This window comes from Varanus komodoensis, unplaced genomic scaffold, assembly GCF_004798865.1.
Source record: "Varanus komodoensis strain SLA01 unplaced genomic scaffold, ASM479886v1 scaffold29_1, whole genome shotgun sequence".
Classification (NCBI taxonomy): Eukaryota; Metazoa; Chordata; class Lepidosauria; order Squamata; family Varanidae; genus Varanus; species Varanus komodoensis.
In genome coordinates, this window is record NW_025335759.1 from 8,337,684 (window position 1) to 8,354,150 (window position 16,467).

Here is a 16,467-nt window from a genome sequence, read left to right on the forward strand (position 1 = left end):
GTCCCTTGGTGATGTTGGGCCAGCCCAGTACACTGGTGACGTTGCAGCTCTTCCCTGCCAGGTTCTGCCTCTGCAAACTCTCTTGCAAGTCACTCTCCAAGATCTCCGGGAAACAGAAAGGTGGAATTCAAGTTCCAAAGCAGGAGGGTAATTCTACACTGTCCTGGGAGCCTCGCGGATGGTATGTTAACACATCCACCAGCGATTGCATGGAATAGTTCCTGCAGGCGTATGGAATTTGGCTCGGTTTATCTGCAGCAGGCCCTGGGATTCTCTTTGCTCTGTGAGTCCACCAGAGGCGACGGAGCTCTTCTGAATAGTGCTCTGTCTGCTCGAAGTGAGGCGCGGTGATCAATGTCAAGTTGCTGCAAGCCTCCAGATAAATATTTGTGGGCTGAATTTTGATTTAACTGGGGGGTTGTTCCAGCTCACTGACTTCTATCATATACGGGGGGAGGGGGTGGACATCTAACCGTGTGGTGCAAGGAAGTATCATCCACTGCAAACGCAAGAAAAGATGAAGACAGGGAGAGGGTCTCTTTTTCTGCGGTTGTGCGTATTATAGCGCTGGTTGGGGAGAAGATGCAGGTACAGCCTTGTGCTCACTGTTTCAGGGTCCAACAGCACTCTGCAAAAATTTGTATAATTTAGCTTTTCAGATAATGAAACCCCACACCCACACACACCCCACACCCACACAAATGGCCAGCAAATCCCTCTTTTCATTTGAACTTACGCTGATAGGCAGCCTGGCCTCTGCAAGTCTGTCTGGAAGGAAGCTGTAGGGAGTTCCAATGAGCTTCTTTCAGTTAGAATTCATAGGGATTCTGAGTTCTCTTAATCAAGGTGTGTCCAAGGTGCAACGGGCCTTGAAGTGCCCAAAACAAGCAAAATTAAGGGGAATTGCTCCCCAGACCCAAACTGGCACCTGACCGGGAAAGCAGTGAAGTCCAGTGCTGTCCCAGCTTAAAGGGCGAGGTTCTAATCCTCCTCCTCTGAGCCTAATGCCTCAGGGTCTTCAAGGAGAGGCTGGACATACACATGGTAGACGTGTCATGAGCGGAGCTGGCGGAGCTGGGGGTCAGACTAGATGGCCTGGGAGGCCCCTTTTGACTTGCTCTGTTTCTACGTAGGAAGGGGGCGTGGGGTCTCTCGCCCATCTTTCGCTGTGGCTGGCCCCAAAACATGCTTCACAGGGCAGCAACCTGCCTCCTTGGACACTGCACTTAGAGACAAGACCTTTGGATCAATCTCACTTTCGCCCATCTTCAGTTTTTTAAAATCTCAAGTTGTTTTTGTCCTGCTTATTTTTAATATTTATTTTCAGGTAAGGTTAACTTTAATACATCATAAAGAATTCATTTACTATGGTATTTACAGTGGTTAAAATACCGTATCCCATATACAGTATGTCCTATATGTCATAAGCAATAATAGTGCATAATACAACTCCCAACCATCCTTTCATAAATATCATCAATCCCTAACCATATTTAAACTATAATGCAAAGAGCTCTACACTCAGAATTTTGCCTTATCCCCCCCACAACCTTAATTGTACTTTTTTGCCATTTCCCATATTTACAAATCCTGTAGGCTTAGCTGTTTAGATCACCTGCCAAACTGCGTGCCTCTGTTCTGTGACGATAGGTAACTCTGGCAGTTTAGAATACATGAGGATTCAAACCCAGATGCTCAAAGTACACAATGCTTCTGCCAGAATGGAAGATTCTACCCATTTTCCTTTCCCCCACATTTAGATTATCTTGTCCTCCCTCTAAGGATTTTGGAGCTGTACCACTTCAGCCCACCTGCCCCCCTCATGCCCACACAACAAGAAGTGTATGAACACACAGCTTTGTCAGGGAGGTTTGGATCAGGCCCAAGGTCATAGTGTGGCAAAGTGGGGACTTAAACCCGGCTCTCTCTGGTCCTCCTCCACCATTCCAACCAGCGCATCCCAGTGCTTTTGGTTCCAGTGTCTCTGAAGATGGGAATATCAGTCTCGTGTCACACGTGTGACTTGGAGGTGACCAAGAACGCCATTAGCGGTCGCGGTGAATGGATGGCGATGGTTAGAACTCTCCACCATGGATATCGCTGAGCCTTTTGAAGAGCCTGTCCAAGCTAGAGAAACCATCACCAGCTCCCACAGCAAGGAAACCCACATGCCAAGGGTGAGGCTTCAGAAGGAAGTAGCCCTTCCCTTTTGTCAGACCCAAAGTTACTGTCAGTTTCACTGAACCATCCCAAATCTGAGTTTTGTGGGAGCTGGGGACAGGAGGGCAGGGAGAGAGAAAAATCTTGCTAGACCAAATTTATTTATTTAGTTAAAACTTTTGTATAGTGTCCACTACCAAACATTCTCGGGACAGTCTTACAATAAAATGAAGTGATCTTACAATAAAGCAAACAAAAATTGGTTCTCTATTGCTCCAAAGCCTAGGACCCAGAAAAGTGACTAGAAAGAGGATTTGGGCATTTTCACTGTTCCTAACAGTGTGAACCATTCAGCAGCGGAAGGGGCTGCTTCAGAGAGAGGATGGCCCCTTTGGAACCTGCGACAAAGCAGAAGCACATCACCAAAACAGAGGGCAAGATGGAGGGCAGGCCTCCATAAAATGCATGCATGGCAATTGGTGGGTATGGAGGCCTGTCTAGAAATAATAATTATATTTGAAAGAGGGTTCCTTCAAGCCTTAGTCATGGCTTGCACAGATCCACTGAAAACCAGGGGACGCCAGCCATAGTTTTGCCTTGTGGGGGACTTTCAGCTCTGCCCCTCTGCCCCTTGGAGCTGCACCAGCAGCAATTGCTGCCTTGGGGGGGAAGGAAGGGGGCATTTCAGGGGGTGGGGAGAGGAGAGGAGAGGAGAGGAGAGGAGGAGAGAGGCCAAGATGTATGGAATCCTGTGGCCTCGCTAGACAGACTCAAAGGGGCTTAGATGAAAAGGGTCATGGAGAAGCAGAGGGGCTGCTGCCACTCCTCCCGGCCTGCCAGCAGGACCTTAAGAGGGCGACGTGCTCTGTGGAGGCTTCCCCGTTCGGATGGGGCACAAGCAGACAACGGCAGCCTCGTGTGCCTTTCCGGTCTTCAGCTGTTCAGCCAAGTCTACAAAAGTGGAAAACAAGGGAGATGGATTTTCCAACAGAAAACAAAGAGTTTTTTTTTTTTTTAAACAGTGATGAAGCAAGTGCTCATGGGGAGAGTGAGCTGCAGAAATTCTGGGGACCAGCCATTTGCTGTGATTGCCATCCTAAGAGATATGCCACAGGAAACCGCTAAGCCTAAACAAGAGGTTGATGCTGGGCCATTAAGTTTTCTGCTCCGCTTCCAAGAATGGCAGGGAGCCAGACGCTGGAGGGCCGAGAAGGCTGCGGGTGTCAGGGCCAGAAGGGGGGCGACTCGCGGCCTCTCCAACCTCATTCCTTTAGCACAAAGAGGCTTTGGGAGCAGGCCTGCCCAGCAATCCTGACTCAGCAGCCTGGCCGGGACCTCCCATCGGTGCCTCTGCTTTCCTGCCCAGATCTGGCCCTCCTCTTAGGCAGAGACCCGCAGCTGCTGGAGGCAGGGGATCACTTGGGGGGGGGGGCAGCACTGGCAGATCCCCCCAGCCAGCTAGTCCTCCTGAGACCCCTGCCCCGTGTCCTCCCCCTCGTGGAGCTGGCCCAGAGCAGCATCCCAGGCAGCTTGCTTGGGCAGAACGCAACTGCGATCTTTTCATTTGGGGTGGGCATGCTTTTAGGGAGGGATGTGACAAAGCGTTTCAGAATCACCAAACCTCTGAGGAGAGCAAAAGGATTAAAAGGAGAGAATTATAGTGCTGGAAGGGGACTTTGCAACCCTCTGCTGATTCAGGAGATCTGTTTCTGCGGCATTTCTGACAGGTGGCCCTCCAGGCTCTTCTTAAAAACCTCTAACCATGAAGGTGACAACCATCAGTAGAACAACTGGGTGTTCTCACAAACAGGACAGCACCCTCCCACCCATGTTCCCCAGCAACTGGAGAACACAGGCACACTGCCCCTGAAACAGGAGACGGCACAGAGCCGTCCAAACCAGTAGCCACTGGTCACCTTCTCCGCGGATTTCTTCAGTGCTCCTTTTAAACTTTCCAAATCAGTTGCCCTCAAATGGAGTTCCATAGTTGAACAGTGCACTCTATAGGAAGCAGTCTATTCTTACCTGTCTTGCATCTTCCGTCCATCAGCTTCATGGGATGACCCGTTTTACTTTAGCGTTATAAGAAAAGAAGAAAGATGCCTCCCTCCCCATTTTCTCCACATGGTGCCTTATGTTGTTCAACTCAAGCCCATCTCTCCCTACTTACCCTCTTTCTGAGCCTCCAACTTCCAATGGTGTGACCACGCTTGGAAAATTGGGTGCAGTTCTGGTCACCTTACCGGAAAAAGGACATCATTGAGTTGGGAAAGTGTTGTTGTTGTTAGTGGTGAAGTCGCGTCCGACCCGTCGCGACCCCATGGTCAACACTCCTCCAGGCCTTCCTGTCCCCCACCATCCCCCGGAGTCCACCTAAGCTCACACCCACTGCCCCAGTGACTCCATCCAGCCACCTCATCCTCGGTCGCCCCCTCCTTCTTTTGCCATCTATTGTTCCCAGCATTAGGCTCTTCTCCAGGGAGTCCTTCCTTCTCATTAGGGGGCCAAAGTATTTGAGCTTCATCTTCAGTATCTGGCCTTCTAAAGAGCAGTCGGGTTGATCTCCTCTAGGACTGACCAGTTTGATCGCTTTGCGGTCCAGGGGACTCACAGGAGTCTCCGCCAGCACCACAATTCAAAGGCCTCAATCCTTTTGCGCTCAGCCTTCCTTGTGGTCCAGCTTTCACAGCCATACATTGCAACTGGGAAAACCATAGCCTTGACTATACGCACTTTTGTTGGCAGGGTGATGTCTCTGCTTCTTAGTATGCTGTCTAGATTTGCCATAGGCATAGAGAAGGGCAAAAAAGATGATCCGGGGGCTGGATCAGCTCCCCTGTGAGGACGGGCTACAGCAACTGGGACTGTTCAGCTCAGCAAAAAGGCGAGAAAAGGAAGACATGACAGAGGTGATTAAAATCATGCACAGTGCAGAGAAAGTAGAGAAAGAGAGAGACATTTTCTTCCTCTCCCATAGCACTTGAACCCGGGACATCCTCCTTCACCAGAGGCAGCATGCCTCATGCACCAGGTGCTGAGGAGCCTGGGAAGGAGGAGGTCTTGCACCCATCCTGCTGGAGGGATCCTGAGGGCAGCTGGTTTGCTACCATGTGTACAGAATGCTGGACTAGATGGATTTTTGGTCTAATTTAGCATGGCTTTTCTTATGTTCTTATGTTATTAGTCTCTGGTCCTATCCTGGCTAATGCTGCAGTTCTTTGTATACTTTCTTGGGAGGAGCTCTGTTGACCTCAATGGGCTTTACTTTGTTCTGAGTAACCCTGCATAAGCTTGGGCTATAAATATGTGAACAGATCTGTTATGCATCGAGTTGAGAAATGTATGAAACAGAGAGAGTGAAACTTGGGACTAGCTGTTAAATGCCATGTTAAGTTCCCTGGTACAGTATATCGATAACATATGGGACACCCATCAATTTCTGCACCACATAATAAACCCTTAGGGTTGACATCCATGAGCAAAACTGGCGTGTTTAGGTTTTGTTAAGACACACCCATGGAAAAAAATGTAGTGATTTAACCAACGAGGAGGGGATCTCATTGCCAAGAAATGGGAGAAAAAACCGCACGCACGCATGGAAGCAAAGTCCTCAACCCCATAAATACCTGGAAGATGGAACTGAACTGAAAACATTGTCAGCAAAGTCTGAGCCTGTCAAATTAGCAGTCCTGAATGGCCCAGTGGTGGAAATAGGACTTGGGAGCAAGATTCAAAAGATAAAATTGTCCCAGTAGAATTTGCACCCAAGAAATACCCCTTGCAGCCCCTGAGCCACACACCCAAGGACGATCCAAGAATGTGGGCCGCTTAGTCGATCCATGGGCAGCTGCGTTTGTGTGTGAATTTTCTGAAGAAACATAATTTTGTGCACCCACGGACCAAAGCCCGTTAGCATGCATTATAGAAATGTGTGCATCTATTTGTTTGTATATCTTGCAGCAAACAGGCATGTGGTTGAATGCATCTGTTTGCTTTGATTTGCAAATCTCAGCTGAAGCTCAGAAAGGGCTGGATTTCTGACTGCAAATTGTGTGCTGGTCTGGGAGGTGTGAATTAGTTAATCTCAGATTTACGTGTCAGCTCAGTTAATTTCTCGGTGATTCCCATAATCACATGTCAGGCCAAACCTGGACTGTGCTCCAGTCTCCCTTCCCAAGCTTACAGTGCTGGCAACTCCTGCTCCAGCATGTGACAGCAAAGTTCCTGCGGCGAAAAGTATGCCGGTGCTGCATGACCAAATGTGCGTATTTCGCTACACCACCATCTATCACACCCAGTGACTAACAAGTACTGTTGTTTAAAGCAGCATCCTGGAAGGTTGTGTAGGGAGTGAACCAGCACTAGCTTGTTACTGACTTTTCAGTGAGTGACGTCATGGGATTCTGAGGTATATTTATGTATTTCTTTAAAAGTAGAGGAGAAGTCAATTGGGGGCAGCAGGCGCTTGAGGGGGTGCGCAGAAGCCTTTATTTTTGATTCAGTTTACAATTTCATTGATTTCTCAGTTGGAAATACAACCAAGAAAAAGCTTAGAACTAAAGGAAAGACATCGAAAATTAACATATGATTAAATTACATCCTAAAGATACTGTGCTGCCCATGACTGAGACCATGGGATAGCTGTTACAGATAGAAAACTCATTCAAACATTTTTCCAGGACATCCCCCCCTTCCAAAACTGCAATGTTCTTTTGATGGTTCAAATCCTTTCCCATTTTTTAACACAAACTCAGTAAATGCACCCCGAATCTTGTTAAACTGATTTTTCTTTAAATGCTGTTTTCTCACATTAATATCATAGGTTAATTTGCCATTAATAGCTATATCCTCATACTTCTCTGATATATTCCATATTTACTTTCCAATTCTCAGCTATGGCTAATCTTGCAACAGTTGATCTTAGTTGGGGCAGAAGCCTTTAAAACACCCTCAAGGTCACCTCCTGAACTTCCCCAGGCTAACCATGAAGCCCACCTGCTTTGGAGGAGATGGGAAGGGTTTAGGAGACGTGGGGAGCAGCTGCAGGCCCCATCCTTGATCGCGTGCAGAGGTGTTAGGAGGGAAGAGCTGCCCAGTTTGAGAACTTGCATTGGTCAAGCCGGCTGGCTCTCCACCGGGAAGAACAATCCCAAGGGCAGCATCACAGCATCCCTGGGAAGTGAGGGGCTGAGAAGAAGTTTCCAGTTTGGGTTCTCCTCTCGATGTGGGCAGAGGCTTCTTCTTCCAGCTTGACAGAAGGCTATTTAGGGCTAGACCAGGGGTCTCAAACCCATGGCCTGCGGGCCAGTTGCCGGGACGGGCGGGGCACGGGGGGGGGGCCCTGCGGCCTTCAAAGCGCCGGCGGCGCCCGTGCCGGCCGCGGGATGAGCGGCCCAGCACCACCGCGAGGGTGGAATACTTGATGCGGCCCAGCCTCACCCAGCCTCTACTTCCAGCAGCCCCCAGGTAAGCTGAGTTTGAGACCCCTGGGCTAGACTATTTAGAGGTCGGTATTGCTATACCCATTCTACAGATGGATAGGTGAGGCAACAGAGACTTGCCGAAGGGTCCAACAGAGTTGCCTGTGACCCTGCAAACTGGGAGGATTGTGAGCACCTGACAGAGGGGACGAGCATGAAGGGGAGAACTGCTTCCATGCCATCCTTGCCCCCGGAGCACTCAGATGGTTGATTTTCTTTGTGTCTTTTGCCCCTGCTTGTGGGGAGTGACTAAAGTGCTGCTGAGTTTTCTCACATCCTGGTGGGACCTTGTCCTTCCACTCCCTGGAATTCCCTGCAGCACCAGCTCCAGAAATTATGCTTCTAGCTTCCGAACCTCTGTAGAAAGAGCCATGCCAGCGGTGAGGGTAAGTGGGGCCTGCTCTGGCTGTGCTGATTTCTGAAGCAGAAGCTGGAGCTCCAAATTTTCCTATGGCAGCCCAGGCAGCGTCTAGAGGCCATAGGATTGCATCCTGACAGCCTTTGGTGCTTCCCTGAGATGAGGCTGGAAAGCTCTTAGTCAATATGTACTCTTAGCCACCTTGTCTTGCCAACTCCCTTTCAGGCTACATGTGGCCATGAGGGACAGGGGAGAAATTTGTCAGATTCACATTTTAATGTAAACTTGGGGTGTGGGGAGGGTTTCATAAAATTGTGTGTGCATTTTTGCATGCTTTTCTCCGGATACATGCATGTGGAACAAGTTTGCTTGCAAGAATATGTAGAGTAGGCAATGTGGCCAATACATACATTTATTTTCACCAATATATTCATTTTTGTGTGCACTTCCTGTATTACACTCTTTTTTGTATGCATTTTTTGATTGGAAAACTCCATCGCAAAATTTGGAGAAAATTTGGATTGCAGAACTCTGTTGCAAATTTTGTTTGGTATTAGGAGTTTCGCTTGCGTGTCGATTGATTCTGATCTGTGGAGTTAGGGGCCTTTGGAATCCACCTGCTTGTCTCCCCACCTCTGGGCTGCAGTGCTGGTGATGGGAAACCCTGGGCAGCCGGCTCAGCCAGGGGACCGGGGGCTGCATGGGGCACACAGCTCCGTCCACCAATGCTCTCTGGCAGTAAGGTCAGTCCTGCCCCACATCACCTTTGGGGAAGGCTCCACCCTGGGCAGCAGGCACACTTGCTTATTTGAAGCCCTTTCCCCTCCACTTCGGCCCAAAAAGGGCTCCCAGGGTAGCATGCAGAGGTCAGTAACAAGACAGTTCCTGCCCACAGCTTTACAATACAAAAGAAAACGGGCAAAAGGAAAAATGGATTGGGAGGGAAGAAGAAAATGAGTTAGGATCCCTTCCACAATACGCTGCAAGCTAGATTTCAACAGCTGTCCAGAACCCAGTGGTAGAAATCTTCAGGCTTGATCTCCAGGAGATCTACCTGTATCTGGGCGTGGAAAGATGCCTCTGCCTTGGACTCCAAAAAGCAGTTGCTGTTCACACCAGTGTGCTCCAGGCATGCTGGACTGCAACTCCCATGAGCCCCAGCCAGCATGCCTGGGGATGATCAGACCTGCAAATGCAGGCACTTATGTTTAAAAGCAAGGGAGACGCTTTCCTCAGTCCTCTGGCACCTTGCTAGCCAAAGAAAGGGGAGGGAACGAAGGTGCCCCCCCTTAGGGGATGCTGGGTTTTATCCCCAAGTTTGGTCCCCGTGGGACTGCTGTCTGAAGGAATCTTGAGGAGCGATAAAGCTGGAGACCATGCATTTAAATCAATCAAGACATATCACACCTATTTTGGTCTTGATCCGTAACAGGCATTTCTGAATGAATGAGCCTCTTTAAAGGAAGCATCCAAAGTCTTTTGCCCTTCCATCCCCAGCTGACTCCTCCCCCTGCCTTTTTATACACACGTTTTGGAGAGTTTTATGCCTTTTAGACATGTAAGAAGAGGGAAGGCAGAGCCTCCACTTCTTCGCAGGTTTGCGGAGTTTTCTGTCCAGTCATCCCGGCTCCCTGCGGCTTCCTTCGGCTCTCTCTCCAGGGCTGCCAGAGGAGTCATGGCTGGGACTCGCAGCGCTGCATTTTTAGTGCGTGACACGGACAGCCAGCAGCGCACAATGCAGAAAAGCGGGGATCTGGGAGGGAAATGCTAACACTGCGGTTTGAGCAGGGGACAAGGGAACCTTGTGAGCTTCACCGGCTCCTGGAGGCAGATGGTCAGGAGATGGTCAGATCTTCCAAACACGTCTTGGCTGCTTCACTCCTCTTCTCCACCCCCCCCCCCGCCCCAATCTCTTGCTATGAAATCATCTGTGTAAATCTCTTACCCTCAAACCTTGCTTAGTTTGAGTTCCTTTCAGACAGTTGGCCTCTGTTCTACAGAACAATTTCCCCCTGCTTATCAGAGGCTCCTGTCCCTGTCCTACCTTAAGCCTGTCCTACCTTAAGCCTGTTGCTTTAAAAACCAACCCAACCCATCTCCAGTGCAAGCAGTGAAGCGAGCCTCTGAGTGGACAGGTATAGGACGGCTGTCGTCCCATTGATTGCTGGCTCTGGCATAGCTTTGCAAAGGGGGTGCAGTTGCATCACCCCGGCAGATGCTTGCAAGCCTCTGAGCTCTGAGAGTGGCTCTGCCCAAGGCCGCCTCTTGCACCCAGCAATTTCTCTAGATGGCTGTTTCTGGCCAGCTTAGACTGAGCAGCAAGAGGAGGGAGGGAAGGAGACTGGGGCACTGGCTGGAACTGGTGCAACTCCGTGCTCCTTGCTTCCTCCCCTCTGTGCCCCCCAAGATGCCCCCCTTTCCCTCCCCCAAGGCACAGTTGTGACCTGTGGTTCTCCCCATGCCAGTGCCAAGACGGTAGGCAGGGGCTTGGTCTCTGGGGTCCCCGCTGCAGGATCACAGAATCATGGAATGGAACTCTGGACAACCCTGTGACCTCCCAGATGAAGTCCGGAGACCACAGGACTGTACCTGCGTTTGATCATTCGATTGCATTGATCAACAGTGTTTGATTGTGTGAGTGCAAAGCACTGCACCAAAGTTTGATTGCATTCTCCTGATTGCATGAGTTCCCTGGTCATTTTACCTTGGAAGAGCAGTATGAAATCATTATTTTCACCATCTTTTGAGAAACAAAACACATGGCTAGACCATGAATAGATGTGCCATCTCTCTCTTGCTTTAGAAAGATTGGTTTCATCCTAATGGAGACCTTCTTTAACCTGTTGCCTTCCCGATTCCTTGGGCTACAACTCCCAGCCTTCTTAACCATGAGCTCTGCAGGATGATGCTGATGGGAGTTGCAGTCAAATATTTTTGAAGGCATCTGGTTGGTAAAGGCTGGTACAGAAGGAAAAACAAAATTCGTGAAGCAAGAGGCACAGCTTGGATTTTTAGCTACCATTTTAGAAGAAGCCGCATCTCCCTCCGAGAAAATGTGATGGTGCTTTGCCAGCTGCACTATCGGAAAGTTTTTAAATAATTAAAAAAAACCTTTTAAAATCTACTCCCTGATTAATCAGGGGAAGCTTTTAATTGAATTGGGGACTAATTGATTGAACATCCCAGCCACGCTAATTGATTCTGGTTTTTTAAAAATATAAGAATGTACTCAAATGTGCTAATTTCTTCATAAAACATACAAAAAGAACGTGAGATGGAAAACAAAATCAAATGTGAGAGAAACTGAAACTGACAGATTTGTCCATTGAGAGTGCCGCTTGCCTGGCCTCCAGAGTCTGGGTTTGAATCCTTGTGCAGTCAAGCATGTTTCTCGTGCTGAATGAGGTTTGCTGTTTATTTTTATCTGATTGTCTCTCACCTCTAACAAGGACGTAGCCAACAGATAAGGTGGATGGGATGCGAGGAAGACCTTTGCTCATTGATTTTGTGGGTATGGAGGGACGAAATGTCCATTTGGTTTACTTCTTATAAGAGCTCACCCAGATCAGCCTCTCTGCAGAAACAGAACACAAAGAATTCGAGATTTTAAAAATTCAAATCCCTATCCATCCCAATTTGACTGCCCTTGCTCTCCCACCAAGGAACACCATGCATGTACTGAATTTTATGGTGTTGAACTGAATTTTGTGGATTGCGTTGTGTTTTATTTTATATTTTCTTATGTTGCTCTGGAAATTTTGGCTACAGGGTGACACAAAAGCTGAATGAATGAATATGCGAATCAAGAGCAGCCCTGGGACTTTCTTTCTTCTGGTGAGGTAGCAAACCTTGATTCTTTGTCGCCTGAATTTTTGCTGCAAAATCAACCTCATGGCAAAGATACAGAATCAGTTTATTTTTAATTAATTTAGGGCACAATTTTATATATGTTTTAGCATGGCTGCCTGGGGAATGCCAGGAGCTGTAGGACTTTTTTCCTGTCTAAATATGAATATTTTATCCATTTATTTAATGTTTTTATGTCCTGCCATTTTCCTTCCCAGGAGCTGAAGGCAGTTTATGTAATTCTCCTCCTGCTGCTTACCCTGCAATCTTACCTTCAGGATAACAACCCTGTGAAGTAGGCTGGGCTGAGAGGCCAAGCAGTTACCAAACAAGGCCACGACATGGACAGACAATACGTTACACTCTCCTAGGTATTGTTTGCTGATTGATCCCCATTTCTTTCTTTTTAAAGAGTATATAATTCTCTTCTTCTTCTTTCTAAGTGTATCATCAGAATGTTAAAAACACATTAAAATAAATTTAAAACAGCAAATCTATAAAAGCACTATGAAATATCCAAGTAAAGGAGACCAATAGAAATGGAAAAGCCTAAAATGATAAAGAGGTGCTGGCCTTGCCCTCATTCTGATAACCTTCCGGAACCGGGCAAGTTACTCCAGGGAGGGTTTTCCAAAGCTGGGATGCCACCCCTGAAAAGGCTCTGTATCTGCTATCCTGCTCCCAAACCTCAGAGAATACAAGAACCTTCTGTTTCAGTTCAGAATGAAAGCCTTTAAAATGGTACTGTATTTGATGAACAGATGGAACGAGGCAGCATGAGTACGCTGATCTCCCATACTCATTTTTTTCAGTCTTTACTGTCAGGATCTGACCAAGACTTTTTGCTGCCTGAACCAAAGGATAAGGTGGCATTTCCCCCATTCTCTACATAATACTCCAGTGGTAAAATTGGAAGTGCCGATGCTAATCTTAGCGGTCTTCATAGCCAATCCCCAAAAACTGAGTCCAAAGATGCAGCTAGCTGTGTGGATTCATTCCAGCCACCCGGTTCTGCCAGCTTTCATCTCCATCAGCAGCAGCTCTTTTGTGAAGTCGACAGCCCTGCAATGAGCATTCAAGACAAAGACACCCCAACGAACTTTGCATCATCCCAGGGGATAATACCTGGTTTAGGGGGAATCGAACCCCCTTCTGCTACTGTGTGAATAAACCGACACGTGAAGTGGAGCAAATGACCCCACACTCCAAAACAATGCAAACCAATGACAGTAGCACTTGCAGTTTATATGTGTATCCCTTTAAATATGCCATCTCGGCATGTGGATATTTGAGACATTTTGTCATGCAACACCAGCTTTGGTGAACGTGAGAATTGCAGCTAAGCTCCAAAGGAACGGGAAGCTTTTCAAAGAAGCATAGAACAGTAGAGTTGGAAGGGGCCGTGAAGGCCATCGAGTCCAACCTCTGCTGTTCCAGGACTACCATTTACACCTTCCCACTCAGATGGCTGTCCAGTTTTGCCTTGAACGTCTCTACTGTGGGAGAGCCCACCACCTCTCTAAGCAACTGGTTCCACTATCATGTTGCTCTGACAGTGAGGAAGCGCTTCCTGATGTCCAGCCTGACTCTGGGTTGTCGCAGCTTGAACTGATTATTCCATGTCTACACTCCGGCATCGGCAAGAAGAGATCTTGACCTTCCTCTCTGTGACATCCTTTGAGGTACTCACAGAGGGATGCCAGGCTGTCTCTCCCTGCCTCACCTGGTCCTTCCTTTTCCTTGTCTCAGCTAAACGAGACACAGAAACATTGTCTCACCAGTGAAGATGCTTTTGTCCTGCCAGCGAGAATGGGCCATGCTCCAAATCTAAGCAAATGTTCAGCACAAAGGGCAATGCGGAATTAGAGGACATGTTTCCCTCTCTTTGGATAAACTCGGGACCTGGTCTCCTTCCCCTGGTTCTAGGATACAGAAAGTGGATCTTCCTTGGGCCTAGACTCAGGGTCCCAGTCTTGGCCAAGAGACAAATCGATCCTGGTCTAGCTACGATCTCTTCCAACCAGGAGGGCTTTTCTTTGCCACCTGATGTCAGTTTTCACTGGCGAGGCAACCGAGTGAGACCAACTGGCTGCAACGCACTGGCACCAGGGCTGAGCCCCAGCCCTGGTATATTCATGTGGCTTGATGCTTTGTGCCTTTAAAGGCTCACGAACAGCCACCATTCCTGCGTAGCAGCCAACACTGTTTATTCTGCAGCATGTGCTTCCTATTTTTTGCTTAATACTAATTCACAGAAAATCTCTCTGAAGAGGAACCACCCATCAACACATATGGATCCAGTCTTGGCAGCAGGGTAGTCCATCAGAGAGCTGGGGGAGTTACAGAGTCGTGGGGAGAGAGGATTTAAAGCAGCAAAGGCAAAAAAGGCGCAGGCGAGTGGTAAATGTGGGAGCAAAGGCAGACCAGAAAGCAAAACCACTGAATGTTCGATGGGCTACTCCTCCAGGCGAAGGTCTGCAGCGTCCTTCCTGCTCCACTCGCGGGTAGCAGCATCTCCTCTTAAGAAAGGAAGCCTTCTGTAACAGCTGACTTCTGCTTCTCTCCATATCACCCGTTACCAGTGGCGAGTGAGTCAACAAAGCTTCTTATGAACCAAAAAACCGCCTCAACCATTACTTTGCCTGTGTCTGCACACACATTTTGAAGGAGAGACAAAAACGAAGCACCCACAAAGATGTTGCAGGCCCTGGTTGACGTCACAGATCAGGTGACTTTTCTCTTCCAGTCAACGAATCATGCTCTGGAGTCATTTGAGTCTCAGAAAATAGAGTAGAGTTTAGCACTCTTTCAGGCCTTACAGACAACCCCCGAACCACAAGCAAACTGTAGTCGACAATTTAGAAGAGTACCTGAGCCTTGCTGGGGAGGTGCATCCCCTCCTCGTGCTTTTCCACCCCAGCTGCGGGTCTCTTGGGTCTGTGTGGGGTGAGTCCCATCCATCCATTTTGCTCTGCATCCTCCCAAGACCTGCTCTTCTTTGGGTGGGGGCCATCTATCTCTTTGGAAGACTAGTTGGCTCTCCCCTCCCTTTCATCCTAAGGACGATGCGGCACGCATGTGCTTCCATGGAGAAATTTGTGGCTGAACATTCCTGTGGTGATTCAGGAATCAGATCCTGGGTTATAAACAGGCATAAAACTTCTTAGGGGATTTTTTCTTCCCCCCTCCTCCTCTCGCTTTTTGACTTTTCTTTTCTTTCCCTTTTTGCATCTCGGCTGAACCGTCTTCTTATGTGTTTTCGTTTCTTCAGAAGAGTAGGGCAATCCAAGCAAACCACAGCGACTGGCTTGGAGACGCTCTGAGTCTTCAGTTCGGGCCATGGCTTCCAACAGCATATTTGATTCCTTTACAACGTATTCTTCAACTTTCTTGCGCGGTGAGTACCGATCTCTCCTCCTTTCCTCTGAGGCAGGAAGCGCTGTTGTTTGTCACTCACTTAAACTTGCAGCCTCTTTTAATAATCCTGTTGGCACATCTTCAGTTGGATGCAAGCTCACTGCAAACCGGGTGGTAGAGGAAGGAATTTTTCCTCTTGTGTGTGGAAGATGCTTAAGGGGAATCTGCAGCGGGAAGGCATGGCAAATGTTTTACCTCTCCTGAATTGTGCTTTGCCAGGTAATTACTCTTTTGGAGGAGGGCTTGACTGTATTCCATTGAGGTTGTTGGCTTGCCTGGACTATCAAAATTCGCCCTACGAATGTGATATAATAGGAATTCTCTGTTTTGCTGGCTTTGGGCTTTTGCTTCAGTTATTTTCTCACTGTGGTGTACTTGTGGTCAAATAGACAAGCCAAGAGTTCATTAGCTTTCAATGAAATCTTTAGGCATAATATTAAGTGGGAGTAGACCTTTTGTCTGTTTGGGGAAGAGCCTCAAAGGTTGATAAAATTCTCTCACTGCAGCCTAAAGGGAAACTAAGCTGTTTGTGGCACAAAGTTAACCAACATAAAAAGACCAACCAGGCAAGAAAGCATGTCACCGAACAACAAAATCACTGGGGAGGTTCTCCTGCACAAACCGCACTGAAAAGAAATTGGATGTGCAGGAGCATAGCCACGCGTCTTCTCGCAGCTCTGCATTAGTTTAAGTATAGCCCCTTTCCTCTGGATCCAGCAGTTGCACCCGTCCTGATAGAAAGACTGACCCAAAGGCTTTTATACTTCAACCTAAAGCTGGAAAGATTAGGCTTGGTTCTGCTGTAGCATTTCTCCACCACAGAGGGGTGCCAGTATAAGAATGTGTTCATCCATTTATTTGCATACATTCATAAACCACGTATACCTACAGACTTCAAAGCAGTACGCAGCAAGGATGGGATACCCATGCGAAAATGGCACATCAGAAGAGGTTTAATTATGAATTATTGTTTAATTATTAAAATGTATACCCAGTCCTTCCACAGAAATGCCAGCACACTAAGTGACCAATCCCCAATTCCCCCCACACACCTTTCACAGGAAATAGTCCTGAGCAGAGAAAGACCGGCATCTAGCCTCCATTTGTGAATCTTTCCAACAGCGTGTGCGAATTGCACAAATTGCTTTAGGCGCACCCACTGCATGTGGGTTTCATTTGGATAGGGTGGTGAGGAGGAAGGCTGGC

The 16,467-nt window shown here is 48.1% G+C and overlaps 1 protein-coding gene across 1 annotated transcript in view; it reads left to right on the forward strand.

Annotated features, from left to right (window-relative positions):
* The first annotated feature begins 15,168 nt into the window (after window positions 1-15,168).
* Window positions 15,169-16,467, forward strand: part of RUNX3 (RUNX family transcription factor 3) — a 141,947-nt gene continuing 140,648 nt past the window's right edge. Inside the window, exon 1 of the mRNA XM_044435245.1 lies at window positions 15,169-15,241. Coding sequence (XP_044291180.1) covers window positions 15,184-15,241 — 58 coding nt within the window. The 5' untranslated portion in view covers window positions 15,169-15,183. The remainder of the gene's footprint in view (window positions 15,242-16,467) is intronic.